This window comes from Haplochromis burtoni, unplaced genomic scaffold (assembly GCF_018398535.1).
Source record: "Haplochromis burtoni strain Fernald_Lab_line unplaced genomic scaffold, NCSU_Asbu1 Contig_122, whole genome shotgun sequence".
Taxonomy (NCBI): domain Eukaryota; kingdom Metazoa; phylum Chordata; class Actinopteri; order Cichliformes; family Cichlidae; genus Haplochromis; species Haplochromis burtoni.
The window spans coordinates 1664593-1689801 of NW_024582483.1; the positions used below are offsets into that span (position 1 = coordinate 1664593).

General features: G+C 40.1%; 2 protein-coding genes across 2 annotated transcripts; one reads left to right on the plus strand and one right to left on the minus strand.

Moving 5' to 3' along the window:
• The first annotated feature begins 374 nt into the window (after window positions 1-374).
• npy2r (neuropeptide Y receptor Y2) lies at window positions 375-3616 on the plus strand. The gene is made up of 2 exons (XM_005929238.3): window positions 375-969; window positions 1696-3616. The coding sequence occupies exon 2, from the start codon at window positions 1718-1720 to the stop codon at window positions 2825-2827; it is 1110 nt and encodes a 369-aa protein (XP_005929300.1). The 5' UTR covers window positions 375-969; window positions 1696-1717; the 3' UTR covers window positions 2828-3616.
• A 6428-nt stretch (window positions 3617-10044) lies between these two features.
• On the minus strand, window positions 10045-23536 carry LOC102299896 (PDZ and LIM domain protein 3). The gene is made up of 7 exons (XM_005929235.2): window positions 21522-23536; window positions 15358-15509; window positions 14846-14930; window positions 14562-14749; window positions 12778-12905; window positions 11974-12085; window positions 10045-10481 (listed from the first exon to the last, which is right to left on the minus strand). The coding sequence occupies exons 1-7, from the start codon at window positions 21612-21614 to the stop codon at window positions 10292-10294; spliced, it is 948 nt and encodes a 315-aa protein (XP_005929297.1). The 5' UTR covers window positions 21615-23536; the 3' UTR covers window positions 10045-10291.
• Window positions 23537-25209: the final 1673 nt, after the last annotated feature.

Sequence of the window (25209 nt, forward strand, 5' to 3'; positions counted from 1 at the left end):
ATCATCTATGTGGACCTCTTACTAATGCAGAAATGTTCTTTTTTTCCTTGACCAGGAGCTGAAGCCTTAAATCACAGTGTGAGGCATCTGCAATGACAAATGAAGAATCATTTCTTGCTACCATATTAAAGAAGATCATTTACACTCTGCTCAGCCTGCTGCAATCTTCCTGAAAGCCTTGCCCAGGTTTCCTGTTTTTCTTTCCTCATTATTTCACCATCTGTGTTGTAGCTCTATGGGCAAAGTTTGGTAGGCGTTTGCCAAGGAGACAGTTCTACAGTAACTCAGTTCCTAATGGCCACATGGTGTCTTGGTTTATAACAGCGGTAATCAAATGATTGCAATTATAAGCCGCAGGCTTAACAATTTGAAATGGACCTGCTTCACTGAACTAGACCTTAAGCTGGAACCTGCGCTGTTATTCACCAGAATATAAAAAGTGAGGTCTCTAATGATGAGTTTGTGGGAAAAAAGAAGTTTCAGAGGATGCTGATTGATGGCATCAGTGAAAAAAAGCGGCAGAGACTCACGGACGCTGATATAACTGAAACTGATATTGTTTCGTTCAAATGCTCCATATAAAGCACGCGCATCTGCACTTTTAGGTTTTCCTATTGTTGGCGCACATTTATTACATTTTGTACTCTCACAGGATGAAGACCCCCAAAAGACCGCGTTCTCGTTTCTTCTCTGTTACTTAACCCGCCTCGTTTTTCTGTATCTCTCAGTCTCACAGAGCAGTTAATGAACCCTCGACGCCAAACGGACCGCAGTGCGCACTGGCAAGCTGTTGCGCGCTTTGCTGCTGCTGCTGTTTCTCAGAATAAGGACACTTTTTCTTCCCCCCCCCGCTGGTGTTTAAATGGGTTTGCTCATCTGGACATGACAGGAACGAGAAGAAAAGCACCAAAACTTTACTAGCGGCACAAACAATGAGCGGAATCTAACAATCTCACTCTGCAGATTGAGGTGAGTGGATCTTGATCTGAGTCTCATTTATACTCAAACTGTCACGTGTTTTTTCTTGATAAATAGCCATCACAAATTGCCACATGACTTAATAACTGTTGCATTTGCAAGTTTTTACAAGCCCCCCACAAAAGCGCGGTGCATGTAAATGTTAATTTAAGATTTTCACAATCCAGCAGCTGAGAAGGGGGTTAGTATTCTCAGTTAGTGACAGATTTGTGTTTGCCGCACTGAAAGATAATTGCGGCACTGCTCGTTACAGTATGTGGCTCTGGTTCCTGCGTTCATTGTATTCCAAGACCTCTTAAAAGGAAATCCACCCCATCAGAAGCGCATTGTGCTCTTGGATAGAAGCCAAGCCTTCGGAGTCAATATCTGCAATCACCCAAAGCAAACCTATGTGCCACCAACAAGTGTTCTGTCAAAACTCCGGTGTAACTGTGAGGTTTTTGGTAACTGGCTGATATTTAACATAAATGGTGGACTTTTGGAAGTTAAACCACATAAAAAAAAAAATTCAATGTATGAATTAATTAAAATGAGGGCTGTCCCTCAGTGACTTCTCACATGTAGATTTGCATTTTACAGAGCTTACTTGTGATTTTGACTAATGCAGACTTAATACTAATACTACTAATAGAGCACGCAATATAAACTACTGGCTAATGGTTAATAGACTATTACATGAGCCACAACTAATGTCCATATCTACTTTTTGTTCCACAGATTTACTCTGGTTCTTTTAGTCATGAACACAGCAGAACAATTAAACATGACTCAAGTAGAAGATTATCAGCTTCAACCTTCTAACTGCTGCTCAACCGCGTACACAGTGTATGGTGAGAACTTTCTCATGGAGGATGACAGCACAAGGCTGGTTGCAGTTCAAGTTATCCTCATCCTTGCTTACAGCACAATCATCCTGTTTGGAGTCACTGGGAACTCCTTAGTGATATATGTCGTCTACAAGTTCAAAAATCTGCGGACCGTGACCAATTTCTTTATCGTAAACTTGGCTGTTGCTGACTTGCTCGTAAACACGCTGTGCTTACCTTCCACCCTTGTCAACACCCTCTATGGCAAATGGATGTTTGGTCAGGTGTTGTGCTTCATGCTACCCTGTGCTCAAGGCATGGCTGTGCACGTGTCCACCATCACTCTGAATATCATTGCTCTGGACCGCCACAGGAACATTGTCTACCACATGGAGACTAAGATGTCCAAAGACATGTGTGCTGTTGTTATCGTCATCACGTGGGCCGTCAGTGCCCTGTTGGCTAGTCCCCTTGCCATTTTCAGGGAGTACGAGATGCTTGATCTGTCGCCGGCCGAGACTCTTCACGTGTGTGCGGAGAAGTGGCCGGGAAGCAGCATGAATGGAGCCATCTACAGTACATCGATGCTTCTGGTTCAGTACTGTTTGCCTTTAATAATCAACTCTGTCGCTTACATTCGCATCTGGAATAAACTGAAGAATCACATGGCTCATCGAAACGATCGAAATGACCGTAATCAGCGAAGGAAGAAGACCACCAAGATGCTCCTGACCATGGTGGTGGTCTTTGCCGTCAGCTGGTTGCCTTTCCACGCCTTCCAGTTGGCTGTTGACATCGACAGCAGCGTGCCGTACATGAAGGACTTCAAGCTGCTTTTCACTGTGTTCCATATCATAGCGATGTGCTCAACATTCGTCAACCCCATCCTGTACGGCTGGATGAACAACAACTACAGGATGGCTTTTATGTCTGTGTTTAAGTGTTTCCCGCTTTCCAGCGTGACCGCAAGATGCTCCAAAGCCAGAGAGACACAGAAAGACGAAGATGGGGTTTGTACTGATTGTAAATCAACAAATGTCTAAAGTTGCACAATTTAAGGGAATGGACTGATAATTAGTTGTTCAAATGTGAAGTGTGTATTTTATGCTTATTTTGGGCATTTTGACCACACATAATAATGGATGATTAAAATGACTTTTTAAATGTTTTAAAGGGCTTAAACTTTAAAATAGCTAACTTCTAACATCAAATAGAGCAACAAAGGGGGGCATCATTAACACATCTGTGAAACTGTACTCACGGCTTCGTAACATACATGTATACGTCTTTAATCTTAATCATTTAAAATACGGCAGGATCCAATCTGCCATCCGCAATATACTGGTGTTATCTACATTTTTGCAGTCAGAAAAATAACTGACAAATACCGCTGCAATAATGAACTTCTTCTCAATTTTGATTTCTGTTCAGCAACGCCACCAGTACAGCTCTCTTACAATATCTGCATAACATGAATTGATTTTAAGCTTTTCTGATTTTTTCCTTCAAATTCTTGTTTCGGCTCCCACCCTTAAGTTGCCACAAAATCTTCTCAAATATCAGAATAAGCTTCATCGACACTAGAATGAAACAACAATATATTATTACATCTAGCTGAAAAGCAAAAACCTCTCATAATCTCACGTTTTTCTGATTGTTCACCCTAATCATTTATTTTCCTGCTCACGCTGATGCCAGGCTGCACAGACTTTAATGGCGTATTTATCGACACATTTTACTGAAATGTAGCAAAGGATGTTTAATTAATTAATTAGCTAATTAGATTATTTTCTCACAATATGAATAAATAATTAAAACAGTAAGCATTTTTATCATAAGCAATTAAAAAAAATTGATGTTTGTAATCATTAATTTATTTTTATTTTACTTTTTTTCTTTATTTTGGTCCCTGCCACACTTTTTTAAGGAATTTGTCTTGTTGTGTTAAAAATGCACACACTGATAAGACACAAGACTCGAAGACAAACACCAAACTTCTATGTCAAAATGAAACTTTGCAGTCTAACCTAGCAATTGCTTTTCAAACAATTAAACCTTTAGAGGGGCAATAACTGTATCTGCTGCTCACATTTGTGAACACAGAAACAGAAAAGTTTAACAGCTGTATTGGTTGTTCTTATAGGGTTATATAGAAACTCACTGAAACAAAATAAATACGGAATAATGAAAAAATGTAAGGTAAACAAAAAAAGTACTGTTTGATCCTGTCCTTTGTTATGCTCCACACGTCACATCGTCCACATCACGAGCTGTGCCATCCGTGGCTTGGCAACGCGGAAGATATCACCCTGCTCTTCTGTCGAGTGGACTGAAATCACATTGATGTACTTGCATGCCTTTCATTGCTTGAAAAAGAGGACCGGACCAAGGTATGTTCTTGGTTCTGATCTTCTCCCTCCTATTCCCCTTATCTTCCTCTTCCTCCCACTCTCTTTATCTCAAAGTTTGCAGAGTTCTTACAAGGGAGTTGAGCTACTAAGGTTCAGACTGCCTGTTGTATAACTGATTTCAAGCATGTGTGGGTGTTTCCAGGTATGTTTGGCAAAGACTGGAGAGAAGTGTTATCTCAATGATTGCAAGAGATTTCATTCTTCACCAACGTGTTGGAAGAAACATGTGTGGTGTTTAACAAGCAGTGTTCTGCACAACTGCATCAGATTACAAAGTATTAAAGAATATCTGCTCTTGCAGATATTCTTTAATACTCATTTTGTTCCATGAATCTTTGTTCGACAGCAGTCTTTTACACAGGAGCATGTAGAATAAATAAAATAAGAAGAATAAATAGAAGCTAGGCTGTACTAAACTGGCTGTTGCTAAGTGTTTGACTTGGATTGTGCAAATAAGAATAAATACTTAATAATAAATAACAGACAAATTATGATATAATTGAAAGAATTGAATATCCAGTGAATTTCATGTTTAAGTTGCCAGTTCAGCTCAGGCTTCCAGGGTTGTAAAGATATAGTTGGAAAAGTTAACGTATCCATGCTTCTGTTTAAGCATTCACTTTCAACATGCAAGAAAGCAGCAAAGCTGTAATGGTTTACAAGGTTAACAAACTGTGGCAAAATGAAAATGTGCTATTATGAGCTCAGTGTTTGCAGTGATGGTTCAAATATACTATCATTATGTTGATCATGTGCTTTCTTGTGCTTCTCATAGCATCAACACATTTAGAGACGATTCAGCAGAAGAGCCCAGCTGAGACAAGCAAGTGAAACCAAGAACAGGCTTTTTACCCGAATTATCGTATTCCCGTTAAATCCTTGCATCTATTTAATTTTTCCTTAAACTTTTACGTGTGGTTAATGCTAAACTCCTAAACTTTATTTCTGACATAGAGTGGCTCTTTTCTAACTAATCTGCATCGTAAACAACACTTAATCTGACTGGGTTTTAAATATTTCTTTGATGCTCTTGTTAATGGTCGTGATTTGAATGCATGGTTTGAAGTACAGGAGTCGTGAATACGTTGAAATTTTGACTGTGATCATCTGTGGTCACAGTTATAAAACTGTGTACAATGATGATGTTATTGCCTTCCTGTGTGAATTAACCTTCGTACACACTTATTTTATTGATAGATAATGAATATGAAATACATTTTAATCCGTGACATGTAAATGTAACAAATTTAAGAAATGGCATGTGAAGTAAATTCCACTAATTATTCTGTCCTTGCTTTAAATTTGAGAATCATTTGATATTCAGTGGTGTCTTAGCTGTAGTTGCAGATGTTTGCATGTTTTTGTTTTTTAATTTAATTCTGAGTTCAACAGGAAAGTAAAATAGTTCCCACCCCTCCCCGAATTGTCTTTGTTTGCAGTGAGCATTGTAATCACCACTATTCACTCTTACACTGATTATCTCGGCACTCAGGTTTTAAAGTGTTCTTCCTGTTGACCGCGTCCTTAGTGATTTACTTTACGTGTACGTGAGGAGCCAAGGGATTGGGATATTGGCTGTGGGTCTCCATTTTTAGTAAGCTATTCATGGTGTATTCAGCATTAAATCAATAATTGTTTCTTTGGCTGTTTGGCAGAGCAGGTGCTGCTGTCACAAAGCATCTGTCCAGGATGAGGGTACATACTAATCAAATAAATTGAACAATAGCTTGAAAACAAATTCGATTTTATTATTTTTTGCTGATCGCCATGTCCTTTGGCTTTCATACAAGACAGCACTTAAGTCATCTGCCATGTCAATCTCACGACTTTCTGTCAACATGTATTAATATTTAATTAATGACATTTTGTTAGATATTGTGAGCATTGATTTTGCCAATTAATTGTATTCCCATTGTGAAATAATTAGATGGTGTGGCAGGATATTAATCAGTTGGTTCACATGTAGAGAAGAAAGTTTTATTGGTTATTGGTGATTCCCTGGGTTTGAGTGGCTTCTGTTATTATATATACAACACAGTGTAAAAGTCTTGAGTCCTCGCTGATTTCTTCATGTTTTCCAGGAAAATTTGACATAAGTACAGTGATTTACTGAAATGTGCACACATGGAAATACAGCATATAAGGCCAAAACAAGGTTTATAATTTTAATGAGCTTGAAAGTAAATGTTCGGTATGACCACCTTTATTCTTCAAGACAGCCTGGAAGCTTTCTTGTCTTGTTTCTTTAAGTGGTCTTCAGGAATAGTTCTCCAGGCTTCTTAAAGGACATTGAAAGCTCTTCTTTGGATGTTTCTGCCTTTTGTTCTGCTCTCTGTCAAAATGATCCCCCCACACTGCTTGCTGAGTCCGGGCTCTGGTGAAACCAATCCATGACTCCCCGTGTCCCACAGTGTGTTTCGCTTTTGCTGCATTAGCAGTGTGTTTGGGATAATTGTCATGCGAAAAAATGAAGTCATGCTTTCCAGGTCATACTGCATGGTGAATCAAAATCTGATTTTTTTTACAAGATGTCCAACACTACTGGCTGAAACACAGCCCCAAACCATGACAGAGCCTCCACCATGTTTTACAAATGGCTGTAGATACTCACTGTTGTACCTTTCTGCTGACCTCCTCCATACATACTGACGACAGATTGAGCTAAAATGTTCAATTTAGATGAATTACTACAAGGCCACTGATTTTCAGTCCAGTTCCTGTGTAATTTGGCACACCTCAGCCGTTTCCCTTCACTTCCTTTACTGAAGAATTGCTTCTTGATATGCACCCTTCCACTGAGAGCGCTTCTGATGAAGCTTCAGTGAGGAGTAGATGGATCAAAGTTTCAGATGTATCTTTTAGGTCCAGTGTCTGGTCTTTGCTGGATGTTTCCCCCCATTTCTCAAGGACATGACTTTCAGACACTGGTTATCTGCCAAAGATCAGTTTTAAGCTTTCCACTTCCTCTTTTGTCTTACACTTGTCCAGTTTCCTCAAAGGACACACTGCACATCATGTTGGGATAGGTTTTGGCTAATAGTTCTTTGGGAATCAGTGTGTTGGTACAACATGGTTATTTCATGTCTGTCAAACTGTATTATCTTTGACATTTTTGATGTATTCAACAAAGGAAATGGAAACAAATGTTGTGTTTCTGCAACAGCGTCATAGTAAAACTTAAATCTTGGTTCTCTTTTAAGCTGTCAGTTACTTGTAGAAACAACAATTTTTCATCCTTTGGTCGTTTTTTTATGCTTGAATCATTCGTAGGTCAATGTTAAGTGTTGTAACAAACAACAACATTTATCTGAAAACGATCAGGTACAAGTACTAGACTGAAAATGAGTGGAAAAGCAGTATTTTCTTTCTACTATACGTTAATTGCACAACTGAAATAAATTATATCTGGTTGACTGAAATTTGCATCAGAGGGTAAAGTGGTGCAGGTGAAGTCTAAAATGTATGTTAATGTGTTGATCTGAAGTGAAAGTTTGTGTACAAACCATTTCCAATAAACTTTTAAGTAATGTGACCAACATCAGATTTATTTTGTATAAGCAACCAACATGTTAGCAGCAGCTACAGAAACAGAAAATGTCCATTCATATATCATATAAAAAGTAGCTCATACCTACCGTGACATCTCCAACTGGTGTGTGAGATACCAAGTCTGGCATTTTGGTCCCTTATTTATTTTATTTTTTAAAAACTTGGTCCTCGGAGTGGATAAAGCTAGGTTTGTTAGCTAGGCGCATCACTGATTATGTTGTAATAGTAAATGTTATAAAACCTCCCGAGCATTTCCTCGTTGGAATCGCTCAGCTCTAGGTGTCACAGTTTGTTTGTATCCTTAGAAGTTTTTCTTTCCTCAGAGAAAGAGTATAAACCTAAACAGTAAATGGCTTTTGACTGTGATTTTGTCCAGCTTCTGCAAGAGTTTTCTGAATATTCAGCGTGCTAGATTTGTAGATTAGTAACGTGTTGTTGATAGCAATTATGTTTTAAATGACTTAACCTCCTGCTCGGGTTAATGTGTGAAACTTCTGGCTAATTTCCAGCACCTGATTAAGATGTAGGTCAAATATACTGACAGGTTAAAAAGCTTAGAAAGTGCTGGAGGGTTTGACTAGCAGCCGTTAATCAAGATGTTTTATGAGTGCAGATTAAAGAAATTAATTTAGGTACAATCTCTTGATTAATAATTCACAATTATCTTAAATGTTAAATTCGGACCTAGAGAAAATTCACCACAATTGCTACTTAGGTAATTAATTTAACCTCAAAACACTTCAAAAACATCATGTAGAATGGTCATAACAGAACAAACAATAATGCTATGGCTCCCCCTGCTGTCTCAACAGGTTCATGTCATATAAACTAAAGTTACTCTCCAATATTTTAAGACGGTTAATCATAGTATTGGTAATATTGAGTATTATTGTTTATTTAACACTGGACTAGATCCAGCACTGCAATAGTTGAGATCATGGAGAATTTCAAGGATTTTATAACACTTAACCACATGCTGTATTTTTATTTTATGACTCCAATTGTGTGCTACCACAGTTTCAATCTGACATCCTGGAAATTAGAATCGGATGTTGACTGAGGATAAAAATAAAGTTATGCGGTTTTGTGCGTCTGCAGTGACAGATTCATCTGCCTGTTTTGCTCTTTTGCAGACTCAGTTGTGTAACTCTCCATTGTTCTTTGAAATGGTGCATAACAAGGTTAGCTACTCATTCACTCAAGAGGAATTGTGCGATATGGTGCACAACAAACAATACAAAGAGGCCAACGAACTAAGGAGTGGCTGTCGTATTGCATATAGGTGATCTCACAGGGTGGTTGCTGCCAGTGTTGATGAGGTTTTCCTCAAAAATTGTAGATTAGAGAGATGAGGCTGCTGTTTTTAATCAAGGCAACCACACACATTCCCAAAAGAACCACAGTAAGTGAAATCACTTTGATGACTTTACAATCTTCGTGGCTATATACATGGTACATACTACATAGTATTTGGTGATCCACTTGATTTGGTCATCTTGCCTAATTTTAGCTTTGCTTTTACTTCAAAATACATCCTTGACAAACATAAAAATTTGTTAGCTAGTCTGAAAGGGATCTTGAAATTTCTCACATATAGACTGAGCCACTGAATTCCCCTTTTGTGGTAGCATCCGTGCCAATCCACTGCTTTACAAAACACTCCAGACTTAGCATGTGAACTGCTAACAGCTAATGTTGTCGTGGCTAACAAATGCTTATAGCCATAAAGCTTATAAACGGCCAACATTTAATATCCACCTTTCAAATATGAAGCAGGTGGATATTTCACACCAATGACGGGCATACAACCATGCCAGAGATTTAATGAGTTTGTACATGTTGAATTTTAACAAATACATTCATCGTTTTAATTTGCTAACATCTGTTAGCTTAAAGCACAGGTGTCGAACTCCAGGCCTCGAGGGCTGATGTCCTGCAGGTTTTAGATGTGTCCTCGATCCAACACAGCTGATTCAAATGCTAAATTACCTCCTCAACATGTCTTGAAGGTGTGTTGGCCCAGTGTGACATCTAAAACCTGCAGGACACCGGCCCTCGAGGCCTGGAGTCCGACACCTCTTGCTTAAACTATGCATAAACAGAGCTGGATCTGTTAGAGCAGGGGTGGGGAACTCTAGGCCTCGAGGGCCGGTGTCCTGCAGGTTTTAGATGTCACACTGGGCCAACACACCTGAATCAAATGTTTATTTCATTACCAGGCCTCTGGAGAACTTCAAGACATGTTGAGGACGTAATTTAGCCATGTTGTTGTTGTTATTAAGGCTACACATACAGAGACCTTTAACATTATGAGCAGAGGCCTTTATTGGAAAGACAGATTGTGGTTTCGCTGGACTCTCTAAGCAACCAGGTGTTTACATTATTGCCTAGAAAATACATCATATCAGTAAGAGTGAAGAGTGTATTCTTACTGAAATATTATTACACACAGCACCAAAGTGCAGACGAACACATGAACACGTATGTAAGGAATAGAAGGGCTTCCTAGATTTTATGTGTCTGTGCTCATATAAGGGAGGCAGGGTTCTATACAGAGGGAAATGTTGTGACGAGGTCGTGTCCCTCCGCTGGTCTCATTCTGGCACGAGCGTGGATCTCACAGTACAGCTGTCCCTCCACAAAGAAATAGCCCTTCTGTTTCAGGTTGACATCACAGTCAGAGCACACAAAGCAACCAGGGTGACGATATTTGTCCCGAGCTTTCACCACTGTCCCACTGAAGCATCAAAAACAAACTGATGTCAGGAGCACAGAATATACGGCACTTAAAAAGTGGTACAGCTTCACGATAAAGCATAGAACCCAGTTACTGCTGTGCTAACTGTTTATAGGTTAAAAACACTGGTAGATGTACTCTAAACAGGCTCCAAGTGTAAAGACAATAGATGGACACAAACCCAAATAACTGGAACACTTGTTTTCCTGCAGTGCAACCTCAATGTGACTTGTGTTTTTGCAACCAGAAAAGTCGCCCTCTGCTGCCCATTTAAAAACACACAGGTTTAACAGACTTCTCTTTCCCCCAGTCCCAGAAGCTTTTGATAATGTATTGAGTTTCAAAATGTAAGACATTTGTGTTTCTAGCTGACATTCAGTGGCCACTTTATTAGGTACACCTTGCTCGTACAGGATTGGATCCCTTTTTTCCTTCAAAACTGTCTGAATTCTCTTTGGTACAGATTCAACAAGGTTTTGGAAGCATTTCTCAGAGGTTTCGGTCCATCAGACAGGTGCTGCACATCTATATTAGCAATCTCTGATGATGGTGGAGGCCATATGAGTGCAGTGAACTTACTGACACATTCAAGAATCCAGTTTTTGATGGTTTGGCTGTGCGATTTAAATGACGCTGAGCCAGTACTGGTGGGCTGAAAGTGTGCCAAGAACACATCCCCCATACCAGGAGCCTGAACTGTTTGTACAAGGAAGGATGGATCCATTAATTGCATGTTTATAACATATTCTGATCCTGCCATCCAAATGTTGAAGCAGAAATTGAGACTCGGGCCAGGCATCATTTCTCCAATCTCCTGTGGTCCAGTTTTGCTGAGCCCATGTAAACTGCAGCTTTAGTTTGCTGTTCTTAGCTAATAGAAGTGGTACCCGGTGTGGTCCTCTGCTGCTCCAATCCATCTGCTTCAAGGTTCGACGTGTTGCACGGTCACGTATGCTATTCTGCATAACTTGGTTGCACTGAGTTACTGTTGCCTTTGTATTAGCTTAAAGCAGTCTGGCCGTTCTTCTTTGACCTTTGACGTCAACGAGGAATTTTCACAGAGAGAACTGCCGCTCGCTCGATATTTTCTCTTTTTTAGACCATTCTCTGTAATCCCTAGAGGTGGTTGTGAGGGGAAAAATCCCAGTATGTCAGCAGTTTCTGAACTACTGAGACCAGCCTGTTTGGCACCAACAACCATGCCTCATTCAGAGTCACTTAACTTTCCTTTCGTCCCCATTCTGATGCTCAGTTTTCACTTCAGCACTGTGTTACTGCCACTCAGTGCATTATTAGGCTGATTAGATTTTTGCATTAACAATGAGGTGAACAGGTGTACCTAATGAGGTAGCAGGTGAGCGCATATAATTTATGCAGTTTCTGCGATCTTCAAACGATGCTAGAGCCTCTGGGTGTACTGCGCTGAACTGTGCTGTTTCTGCATAGATGGTCTTAATGTAAATCGCAGATGAGTCGTTCTATTTTTACTCACACAATCCCATTCCCACACTTGTCACAGACAGGCAGTTTCTGCAGGTTTCCTGTGGGCGTAGTTGGTTTGGTTGTGGGCGCTTTTACTGTCCTGGTCACAATGGGGCGAGTGCCTGATCACATTAGAAAGAAACCACTCAACACAAAAACCCTGCGTGATCATAACACATACATGAAAAGAAAAACCACGAGACAGGGACAAAGCGGCATGAATGATCATTCATTTTGGGTTTCTGTTTTTTGTTTTTCAGCATATTATACGTATTCTGCTAACAAAGGAAACACGTGGAAAAGTGCTTTTGTATTAATAATACTCCAAAAATAAGGAGAATGACACACACTGTGGAGCTTTAATAGGGTGTGATATGAGACACTGTCACAGTATTGCATAAATGATCTACTTACTTTCAGTCCTTTTTGTCCAAGTAAATCACAGTGTAATTTATTGAAAATGTATTAATGCCACAGGTAAGTCATCAACATGTAATTTCAGCTATGACTTTAAGCCAAAGGGTTTTTAGATCAATCCCTGAGCCCTTCTTCCAACCAGGGTTGAAAAAGATATGAAACCTTCAAATTTGTTCTTTATTCTTCTTACAGGGGGAAAGCTGAAAAAAAAAAAGGTTTAAAACGGCAACTTTATGTGAAAAAACAGCATCTCGTGAACTGAAAAGTGTTTGATGACAAAACTACTGCCTGTCAGTGTCACTACAACCAGGTGAAGACTGAAAAAGTGGGAAGAATTATGAATGATTTATGAATTGATTTTTTGAGGAAGAGATGCATAATTTAGGAGAGAGCTCACCATCACTGTCAATAAATTCCTGGAGGGCTTTGAAGGAGCCAGACTGCCGAGGCTCCTGGGGATCCTCCTGGTCTTTCTGTAACATCCGGTAAACGTCAGAATCCTCAATGCTGGTTAGAGCTCTGGGACTGAGCAGTGCATCGAGACACACACAGAAAAACCCCATCAAATTCTACTAACTGCAATACAGGAGTTTTCTTATAATTCTGACAAAAAAAAAACCAATGAAAGTTTCACCCATCACGCTTTAAACTTGGTGTCTAGTGTGTGCAACAAATGTGCGTAACCAGGTGACGATCACGCAGCATGATGGGTCAGCCTTACAAGGAGAAAATGGATGCGAGACAAAAATAATCACACGGATTTGATTAACGTACAATTTGAGCTGTAATTTAACCATAATTATGGTTTAATAAACAATGATCCCTTCCAGTGTACTGATAATGTGCTGCAGTGCTCGTCTAAATCAGTGCAGAAGTAATGCATGAGTGAGTGGCTTTGGTCGGATGTGACCTATTCAGAAGTTGTGGTTGAGCCACAAAGAGATTCTTTCCTATATTCCCTAAGACACCGTACATCAAACAAGCTAATGGAATCCATATGACTGCATGGGAAGGCTGAAGGCTAACATGCTGTAGCACATCTGTGTGACTCACTGGACGGGTGATTCTGGAGGTGAGTTATGTAAAACGGGCAAAAACAATTGGTGCAATAGTAGCTCTGTAGGATCTACAGTGGTTATTATTCATTCCTTATCACTCAAATAAAGAGAGTTGCCATAAGAGAGGCTCCAGAGGAAAGTAATTAGTTAATCAGTTATTTGGTTAAATATTCTTAGGTCAGCTCAGTTATTTTCAACCATAAACGCCGTGCACAATCTTAAAAGCTTCCCACATACTTAATAGAAGAGTAAACAGCTATTTGCTGTGTATAATTACAACGATGCAATGATGTCCTTCACAGAGGAAGAAGGCCTTTGTAAAGTGAGACTAAAAGCCACAAGGCAAAAACTACTCCAGAGAATCAGTATGTGTACTCATTTCATTTAAGCTCATGTAAGAATTTCCACTTATGTTTGCTGTGGCAAAGTAGACACACAGGGCAAGTGACGCAGAACAGCTTTACATTAGTTGGTTAAGTGGAGTACATAATGTGTACAAAAGTATTGTGAAAGTATTGTGCACCTGTTAGGCTTTGGATTCAGGTGCTTTCAACCACAGGTGTATAAAATAAAGCACCAATAAAGAATCAGTTGTACTAAAGAGCTCGCTGAATTCAAGCATAGTAGTGTAATAAGATGCCAGCTATGCACTTGCAACAATTTAGTACATGGAATTTCTTCCAAAATTAAGTGTAAGTGATATCATTGCAAAGTGGGAGCATTTAGTAACCCTAACTGCAAAGTGGCAGACCCCAAAGTTACAGAGCAGGGTTGCCAAGTGCTGAGGTAGTGCATAAAAGTCACCAATGCTCTGCTCACTCAATAGCTGCAGACCTCCAAATCTCCTTGTACATTAACATCAAGCACTGAAACTGTGCGCTGGGAGCTTCATTGCATAAGTTTCCTGTTGATGTAATGTGTTGGTGGCACAGTGTGGCATGCTGTCGTGCTAACATTTTTCTGTGTGTGTGAACCATTAGGCTTTACACTTACGCACCTTTATATTTCTAAACATACCAACACAATGACTGATGGAAAAGTATTTCTAAGCAACAGGTTTTTAGCACTTAGTTTGTGTAATGTGGTGCTTTTAGACAAACTAATGATTATTTGCACTGATCACCTCTCAGGCTTGTGCTGGACCAAGCCTCGGATCTGGCCCTCCATAGCATCCTGGATGTTGCCACTGGAGTAGAGGCCTATAGGCGTGTTGTAGGATGTGCTGACTACCTGGCGCTTGTCATCAATGTTCGCTGCTGCCACAAATGGCTGAGCTCTTCTATTGTGAGCTGTGCCAATTGGTTTATATTCCTGGTAGGAGAAGAAGGAAGCAAGGACACTACTGAAGCAGTAACAAGATACAAAGATTTAAGGCATCATAGCTACTAAACATACAGTCTCACAGACCTGCTGCTCTGCTTCCAGGTTTATTTTAAATGGGTGAGCTCTCCCGTCCTCCATGGCACGTGGAGTCCACAGTCTTGATTCGTTTCTGGAATTTAAAGGCAGATCCTGGTCAGAAGTTCACCACGATGAACTGACTGTTAAATGCCTGTTTTTGAAGCTTGTGCGCACATGTGAGCCTAATCCTGGCACATAAAACATCTAAACTGACCTTAGATTTATGTCTTTCCTTAAGTACCACAGGCTACATATTTCTTCCACATTTTTTCCCACAGCTTTTTTTTGTAGTAGCAGTGGATATTATTATTAAAATTAAGGGGTCAACACACAAAATAATTGCAGTAACAATGTGTATTACAGAATGTGGATACATTAGTCATGGATTTATACCTTTATAGTAAAGCGAACACCTGTGAAATAGCTAACACCAAAAAATCCAACTTCAAATTTAACTTGAATCAAAAGCTGAATGATCCAAAAAAAAGGTTTGTGAGCATGTGTATACTCCCGCTAACCTTTCAATGGTGAGACAGAGCTGATGAGTGGATTCCTTTATCTTGTTCTGAGCTTCACAATGCAGCATGTTTGTTGCTGGGACTCCCTCAATAGCCAGGATGACATCACCAGGGCACAGGTTGGCAGCAGATGCCTTACTGCCAGGAGTGATCTGGATGGGAGTCAACAAACAAGGCGAGTATCATAGACAAGTGGATAACAAAAAAAAAAAAAAGAAAAACAAATATCCATCCATTCTCTTCAGCTTGTCCTTATCAGGGTCGTGGGGTTGCTGGAGCCTATTCCAGCTGGCATAGGGTGAGAGGCAGGGTACTCCATGGAAAGGTCGGCAATTTGCCACAGGGTTCACACAGTGACAGATCACCAATTAACCTAACCCTACTGACTGCTTGTCTCTGGACTGTGGCGAGAAGTCAGAGTACACGGAGAGAACCCATTCAGTTCACTGAAGGTTAGCCCAAATCCTCACCCTTCCACCACCGTGCTTGACTGTTGGTACAAAGTGTTTGTGCTGCTATGCTGTGTTTGGTTTTTACTGAAAGTAGCACTTAGCCTTTGTAGAGATAAGAGGCTTTCTCCTAGTAACTCTTCCAAATAAGCCATACAGGACTTTTCTATACGTACTGCCATGAACTTCAATATTTGCTGTCCCAACTAAGGCCTGTAGAGTCTAGGATGTAGTTGTTGGTAATTTTAGTGTTTCTCTGAAGATGCATGGCCCAACCTTGGGGTAAGATTACTCCTGTGAGGATTAGCAGCTGCCTTAAATGTTTTTGACTTGTAAATAACGTTTCCCTGTAGAATGATGGACTTTAGAAATTGCCTTATAACCCTCTCCGGATTGATTGGCACCTGAATGCTCCAGGCAAGCAAACTCCCAAAATTTGCTGATGATCAGTTAATCTGGTGAATTTGATCAGTAGCTCATGGCTGCTACTTATCCTCTTAAGCAATACAGGTGTACTTCACAGACACAGTTCATCTGAGGGTGTATTTATCCAATTGTAAGTCCAGATAAATTTTAAACTGGGTGTGCTTTCATTTTACTGTGGCGGTCAGTAATAATGCAAACAGCTCCATGTAGGACAAAGGATACTTTAACAAGCATATTCTATGGCCTGTTTCAGTTCCTAGACAGTGTTCCCTGGGAACACTGAATGGGGGATCTTTAAGAAACACAACAAGTTTTTCACCAAGCAACTATTTCTGAAAATTATGGGAGTTACACACTTTACTAAGACACACCATTCATTAGCTAATTCCTAAATAGTTTGTCCAACGTCCAACTTTTAATTTCAGCAGCAGCTGTCTTCATTTGCTTTTCGTCCTACGATTTAACTAAATTTTCATATCAGTTTATTCCTCTCAGTTTCAGTGACAAACAAAAACATGCCCTCGACGAATTCAGGGATGTACGGCTGTAGCTGGTGGGGTCATGGGAAAAGTTTGGGACCAGAAGACCAAGTTATGCAGCGGAAAAGGTTGAAGCAGCCTGAATTAGTATCATTATCAATAGAGGGAGTGGAAAATGAGCACGATATTTACGTCTGTATTAAAACTATTTCCTGTTTGTTGTATCATAGTTTGCTAACAATCATAACAAAGTTTTCTTTTCTCAAAAACAGAAAACTTGGCATGTTTGAGCATTTAAATCCAGCTTCAATAGAGTCCAAATGCAGTTCTTTTCAACAACACCTTACACGAACGAGCAAATACATAATATGCTTAAACTTATACATGCTTACACACAAAGACTTGAGTAAAAAAATAAAACTAAACCCCAACATATTCCGGTGATCTCATTTCTACGGTATGGTCAAGATTCTTACATGGATTTAAGCTTTAGCTTTATTAAACAGAAACTCTGCCCTTGACTTGGATTCCCTCTGTACATTGCCTTTATACAATCCAGTACGTCCAGATGTTGCAGTGCTGTGAAAAGTCTGTTCTCCATCACTGGCACGTCATCTTTTAATACAGTACTCAGGGGCTGGGCCCCTTGTTTCTGTTCCCCTGCTTGGATCAAAGCTTTATAACCTCCCCCCCCACACACACACACAAATTCAAAACACAATTCAGACCATTGATGAGCTAAATCTATAAATTCAGCAGCTCGTGCACTCTCCACAGTAGCTGCTAACAGAGAGACGTTGCTCTGGTTGGTATGCATGTGTGTAAACTCTCCTGTCATGGAGCCAAAGTAAACACCGAGTGACAGCGTCCAGATGGTAATATGTATTCTGATGGTCAGGAAGTGACTGGAAAAAAGAGCAAGAACTGCCAGAAAGCCACCAGGGTCACAGCTCACCTCTCCCGAGGCCACATCAAACAGTACCCAAAATGTCCACTTGCGCCACACAGGGCACGACCTGTGCTCAGTCATATTGCATTACTGGACATTGCAGACTGAGCTACATTGAGATGTTACGGTGAAACTTAAATTAGGTCATCTGCCTATAAATAACAGCGGATAAAAGTGGTGAGGGGATGTCTCATGCTTCCAAAAGAGGGAGCGGTAATTTACAGTGGAGCATTTGTTTGAGAGCGCTGTCAGACTTTGTCTCGCTGCTCTCATGTCTGGATCGAGTAGGTACACAGCCATGCTTTTATTTTTTTCTTTAATTACATTCTTTTGCTTCCTCGGAGTTCAGCTGTCATGTCAAACGTTTGTCTTTGTTTAAATTACAACCACCTGCCTGCCTTTTCTTTCTGCTTTTCTCCCGTCCTGCCTCTCTCTTCTCTTTTTACCTCCCTTGCTTGCTCTAAAACTATTTTCTTAAGAATCCGGGATAAAATAGGGGATGCAAGTAGCAAGACTGGGAATGTGGCAGGTTGAAGCTCGTTGTGAAGGAGTACCTCAGCCTTCTTGTCAGCTGCAATCTTCTTTTTTTTTTTTCTGCCTGTTTGGACCGCTGGACTCTGATAAGCATATACAGTTGTAGTCTTAAAAATTAAGCCAAAGTAATGACATCATGGGAGTAGTTCTCTCACAGAGATCCTGCAGAGACACGTAACGCATGTTAGGCAATTGAATCCATGTGCTTTACACCCCTCATGGAGACATCACACAGAGATGCAGATCTTCATGGGTAAATCTAGAGCGGCGCCCACTTTACGGCCCCTGTGTGCTGAAGAAAAAGATGATTATCACTTGTGTTTACTTTCACCAGCTGGGAACACCAACGGCTCATGAAGGGGAGGATGTTCCTAACCAAAAATGGCATTGAACGGAGCGAGTCGAATCACTTGTGCTCTCAAATAAATCTTGTGGGTTCACTGAAGTAGCAGCTTTTTAATCTGCCCTGTAGCCATTTTTTTTAAATCATAGTTTGTTTTGGGGTTTGGTTTTTTTAACAGTTGTCTCTGATACAAATGCATTTGAGGATACAGCTTCTCATATTACTGATCTCATATCGTTTCCGCTTCCCCTCTCTCTTCAATCTCAGCCTTCTTTCATCACTGTGCTCATACAGGCCTCTGAGTGTCCACTAACACAACAGGTGTGAGTTTACTGGAAAGAGCTGGTGGTTTGTGAGCTAAAATTGCTTTTGGTCAGTATTTCCTGAGGTCCCTCTCTAAATATAGATTCACATAACCCCATCATACATAACAGGATTACTGATCTCCATCTCTGGCTGACTCTGGGGATTCAGGCCACAGGCAAGTTGTAACACAGATGGAGAAAGCAGTGCTCATCGTCAAAATCCTAACTTTTGTATTTTGCAGTGAACAAAACAGTTATTTGGAGCAGTAGCCAATATAAATGCCTGTTAACTGTGTGCATCCTTTGAAATTCTTATGTGTTTTGTTTATTAGGTTTGTGGAGTCTGAATTATTAAAAAGCTAAAAAAAAAAAGTTTTGATTTTGACCAATATGGAACAAAAACGCTAAAACTTCCAACTACAAGGGACGATGTAATCTCATTTAGAAATAATCCTCATCAAAGTAACAGAGACTGGTTTTCTTACTCACAGGCTATGCTCAAAAAATATTGGATCACCTACACGTTACACCCACATGAACGTCTGCAGTTGTGCAGTTCGCAGAGCATCTCCTAAGCACCACGTTCATCCCCGCTCAGCAACTTACGTGGCTGGCATTGCTGTGTTTCCTAAATGCTTCCACTTTGGAATAATGCTTAAAGTTGAAGACTTTAAAGTAGTCACCGTATTATGATCAAATTCATTGAGCTGAGCATGGCTGGACACTTTATTTTATATGCCTGTGAGAATGGAACTGAAAACATCTGAAGTTACGCTAAAAGCTGACAGGAAGTCACCATTTTACAGAGACTACAACAAAAATGACAGATTTTTCACCCATAAGGAATAAGTTCACATCCCGTTTAGGACATCTGTTTTGAGACTTTGCTTTTGACTGTATGATTAGGTTAGGTTTTGGCAGCAAAAGTTAGCTGGCTCTAAAAAAATAAAATAGTTAATATAATCCTTTTTAAAATATAAATTACATACTGGAAAGCAACTTCTACCATCTACATCTAATGGCTTCTGTTTTAGATGTTGGAGGGTTTTATTGAAGTTTATTGAACTACTCGGTACTGTTAAAAATTTTGGTAGTGTGTGAAAGAGTGGCAGCGAGGTTTCCTGCCCAAGCATTAGTAAGCTAGGTGCTACACCACTTTTCTGAAGTTGTAGATATAATTCCATAAATGAATGAAAAAACATTTTATGATAGCTTTGACTGGCGCTTCAGAATAACAGTCTAAGTTTGCTGGTGGCAAAAACAAGCTTTTACATTCACACAGATCTTTGCTAAGTGGGATTAGCGTGCTTGACGGTCGTTGGTTTCTTGCTCTATTTTAGAAAGTACAAACATTTTGGTCAAAAATTATTTAATTCAAAAAACATTTAGGTCCCCCAAATTAGAAGATATAAATAGGTTTGAAAATTACCTGAATTTTCCTTTAAAAATGAGACAATAGGAGCCACTGGTTAGCATAGCCTAGCTTAGCGTTCTGAAGAGAAACAGATAGTTGGACTCTCTAAGTTTACCTGCACTCCCAAAACTTACTTATTAGAATGCTATTTGCACTCTCACAGACGCAAACCACAAAAACAATAATATAAAATTTATACAATTAGACTAGAGCCTGGTGACTTAAGGACAGCAACATAAAGAGTCAGTGAGGTTTGAGATATGAAAGACTATCTGTTATCATATTTGTACTAAACTAACAACAACACCCAGTCACTTATCTACAGTATTTATCTTCTTATCCAGCTTTGGCCTACAAAATACATGAACATATTTAACATATTTTCAGAAACAGAGAATGTGAACTGTCCCATTTAATTTGTGCTAAATTTACAACATCATTATTGGTATCTGTGAGGATTCCCTTGTTAGTACTTCGTGTCAACAGGAAATACCTAATTTCTTCCAGGAAATTATCGTTTTCATCACCGATGACCCCATACAGATAAGAGTTTCTCCATTTTCTTATCTTCCAAGTCCACCTACAGTCAGTCATTCACATGTCCAAATGACTTAATCTAGTTGGAATTTTTTTTTTTGTATTTGCGAGTTATTTTTGTTTCTTCTCTCATCTTTTATCTCGCTCTGTGCTGTTGAGGATGACGAGCTGCCTGATGCTGTAAGCTGATCCAAAGTTGGTGTACTTTCTTCTCAACAGCTGCACTGTTCTAACAGACATTTCATAATGCTGCGCTCATCACTCCAGCGTCGGCACTGTCTGTTCGTCCTGTAACGTGAGGAGGTTCACACAGGTTTGTCCAAACATTTGTTTAGATCATTGGCTTTAAGTTGGTGATTATTCACACAGGCAGCGGGATTAGAGTATGATTTTGGAAATATTTTCCATGCTTCAAAATTTACTCAATGAGACATCCGTGTTTGTGTGTGTATTCGTGTGCGTGTGTGCACATATGTTGGATAACAATGCAAGCTGCTATTTGTATCTAAGCCTCTTGCATTTACTGCGGCACAGGTGCAAGCTTCATACCACACCAGAATGTTTCTAGAATGAATCGTCTGGAAGCACAATGTTTACCCTCAAGCTATTTGAAAAATGCACTGGGAAAAGAAAAAAAATGATTTAAAGAACTACTTAAAAAACTGGCAAACTGATATCACTTTGCTTCTGTTCTTATAATGCAGACATTATGCCACTCACTCACTCACCCTGGAGATGGTCAGGGGCTGGTTGAAGTCCTTTCCTCCTGTCAGACGAAAGCCCCAGGGGGCCGGCCCATCCAGCACCACGTTAAGTGGCATGACCCTTTAAAGTCTCCCTGCTGTTTTGACAGCAGCACAGACAGTAAACTGCACACTGTGGGGATCACAGTTAAAGAGCAGTGGAATATCAAAGTGATGGAGATTTTGAACCAAGTGAGGGGGTCAGGGGGAGGAGGATGGACAGCTCCCGCCCCGTGAGTGAGGTAATTGGTCAGATTTTGGGAACTGACTCTCAAGTCTGTCTAATTCTGTTTGAGCGTGTCTCGTTGCTTCTTTTACAGTACTATTCCTCCTCTCCGAATAGAAGCCAGTGTTTGTCATGATGATGAGGTAAAACCAAAGCATTGCTTGTTTTACTCATAACCACTTCTGGCTCAGTCACTGCTTACCTAAATGAACTCGTGTCCACACACAGACTGAAGATGTAAACCAGCTTCTGTCAGAAGCCAGCCCCCACTAATGCTTCTCATCCCCGGGCAGCTCGAGGTCTGGCTGGCCTCCTCTTGCTCTGGTTGATGGGTCTTGCTGCTCCTGCCCTTATTTGGTCTGAAGGCAAAGCTTCTCTCTGAGGCCTTGGAGGTCTCACAGGCACATTCCAGTCACTATTGATTTGGAAGGGACCCAGGACTCTCACTCCTAGCCAAGCTTGATAACAATCCAGCTCTGACTTGAAGTTTTTTTTTAATTTTTTTTATTGTGTTTACAGCAGAAACCGGGCTTTGTCTACTCTATTAAACTGAGCCATTTTTCATGTCTTTAAAGACTTCTTCTAGGCCAAAATCTGAATTCGCTCTTTGTGATCTCAGGAATTTATTTTTCAGCCAATACAGAATTTTCTTTGCTCCCCTTTCATATCTGTGTAGTACTATTAATAAGTTAAAATAAAAAATAAATAAAAACATCAAATGGTCCATGCCTGTGAGTAAGGCATGCTAATCTGTGTCAACAGTGATAGCCATTTAGCCTGAGCAGGGAGCGGCTTCATCATGTAAATGTGCCATTATGAATCCACACCACAAACTCCGCCTTCGGCCTTGAAAACCCTTTCCCACTTGCAGTATTTCAGCGTGGATCAGATTCATGGTTTGTTTCTGTGGTTGCCATGACATGGAATCACTTGTGTTTCCACATTTCTTTCTCTCTGGACAGAATTAACAGGCCGTAACAGTAAGAGTACAGATCTAGGCATCCATTCTCTGTAACACCAAAACCATATTTAGCACATGTGTAGCGTTCAAGTACATAAGCATATACCGGTAGGCATTATATGAACTTTATGTTTACCTTGCTTTACCTGAGGAATGGAACAGTTATATATGTCATGCAAGTTTAATGCAACATAGATCAGGACTGCTCTACTGGTTCAATGTGTGATGAAGCTTCAAAATCCACCAATAGCGCTGTTGAACGTGACTGAAACCAGGACTCTGCTTGTTTGCAGACCCACTGAAAGAGCTCTCCTTATTTATCCTTTATTTATTCTTGTTTTCAAGTCTGCCTAGAGGATCCGTGCATATGGTGGATTGTAGCCAGAGTGTCGTGACAAACTGCAGGGCACACGTTCCCCTCCTGATGGTGAAATTTACATCGCTTGGACTGAAGCGGACCTTCCACACTCACAGACACCAACTGCTGTTTCTTTGCTTCTTCGCAAAGAATTTGTGACCTTTTGCAAAAGTTTTGTTTGTAAGAAGAAAGAAATGTCCTTGTAGCTGAGAGCCAAAATACTGAGATGGTTTACTTGAACATGCAGCTGCCTTCTTATTGGCACACGACCGCCTTTTACTGCAGATTGGTTTCCTCTACTGGCCCCAAAAGAGAGTCAATCTCTGTCAACTCCTGTATTAAAAGATTGCCTCTGGGGTTGGGGATTCAGTTCAGTGATTTTACGTCACCTGAAGCAGAGATGGGCAGTAACGCGTTACTGTAATCTGATTACTTTTTTCAAGTAACGAGTAAAGTAAGGGATTACTATTGCAAAAACGGTAATTAGATTACAGTTACTTTCCCGTAGGAACGCTGCGTTACTAAAACCGTGATTTTTTGCGAGAATGTCTCACGACAGTGACGGACGCGAGTGCGCCTTTAGTGACAACAGCTGTGTGCAGATCAACAATGGATCACATATCTATTGCGGGAGAGAGTATGAGCCAGCGTTTAAAGCGTGGAAGTACTGACCTTACTTTCAGTTTGATTCCATAAAAAGTGACAAAAACATTGGCGTCCATCGTGCGTGGGAAGAAAACTTCTTTTTACAGCGAAAAAAACCCCTAAACTTCCAAGCAAGCACCGAGTGCGCGACGTAATGGGAAACTCACAGAGAAACTCGCGGATTCTTCAACTGACCGCGGCACACCTGCACCAGGGTAAACCTCCGCCTACCGCAGTGCTGCTTTACAGGTGAAAATAGAGCAACAGGACCGCTGAGTCTTTGACTTTATTTATTTCCTGCTGTGTTTTACTTGCATCTATTTGAAAGAGTGAGTGTAAACACAAAAAATATTTTATTTTATGTGCTGGAATGTGCAGAAAATAGGTTTAAATGTTAAACTAATTTCTTCCAGTCAGAGAATGTTGCATATAATTACATTTTTGCTTGATGCATAAAGTTAAAAGACTAAAACTAATAAAACAAGTTTTAAAAAGAGACTTTTCCATTTGATTACATTTTGTATGATGGATTATGTAGAAAAAGTAGAATTGGGCTGAAAGATCTATCGCTTTATCACCTCTTCAGGTTGTAAATCGTGTTTTTAAAAAGTAACTAAGTAATTAATTACTTTTGAAAATTAGTAATCAGTAAAGTAACGGGATTACTTTTTTGGAGAAGTAATCAGTAATTAGTTACTGATTACTTTTTTCAAGTAACTTGACCAACACTGACCTGAAGTCAACTGGACTGAAATGGATGTTTGAATTCTTTTTGTGGCACTGACACCACAAACACTTGCCTGGTTGCAGGGAATGGAATTACGTGCCCTGCTTTGAGTTCCAGTCTACAAAATTTGTGTTTTTAGTCAGCTAGCACTAATTAGTAGGTACTCGTGTCCATCTAAATTATATGTCCTACCTTTAAAGCTAGGGCAGGCAACAATAACATAATTCAAGTCTGAGAGGGAGCGACCCGCCTCCAGCTACTCTGGGCTCTGTTTTCTGGTTTAAAATAACAAAAGAAAAAGCATCCGACACAAGATTTCTCCAACCACAGGGCTTTTCACCGGTTATACATTGGTAGTTTCCAGTAGTCGTGTATACGTTGTAGCAGTTTACTGTCACCAGGGGGCAGTGTCCATAACAATCGGTCTGTTGGTCCTTTAGCTTAGTGTCTACTGAGAATAGGGCTGAAGTAATAATAGACAAAGACCTTCTTAGTAGTGAAGTGAAACCAAGTGTTAAAAATGGTTTAAACGGTTGTTCTCTGCAGGTGCTTCCTTTGCTTTTCGTGCTGCTCTTTTGATGTTTTACGTTTTAATGAAGGGGGAAAAACCCTTCATGCTGAATTCTGACGTCACTCGCTTTCGTATTCCAGCCCACATTTCTATCAATCAGCTTTCAACCTATGCTTAATGTGAGCACCTAAGAACATCTGTGTAGGTTGTATACCCAGAACTTTTCACTCTGTTCAGTCCAATAC

Coding starts and splice junctions, on each gene's coding strand:
- npy2r (XM_005929238.3), top strand. CDS start 1,718: ATGAACACAGCAGAACAATTAAACATGACTCAAGTAGAAGATTATCAG.
- LOC102299896 (XM_005929235.2), bottom strand. CDS start 21,614: ATGCCACTTAACGTGGTGCTGGATGGGCCGGCCCCCTGGGGCTTTCGT. Junction 14,931..15,357: donor CTCTGTCTCACCATTGAAAG/GTTAGCGGGAGT, acceptor TTTAAATTCCAG/AAACGAATCAAGACTGTGGA. Junction 10,482..11,973: donor AAGTGTGGGAATGGGATTGT/GTGAGTAAAAAT, acceptor TTGATGCTTCAG/TGGGACAGTGGTGAAAGCTC.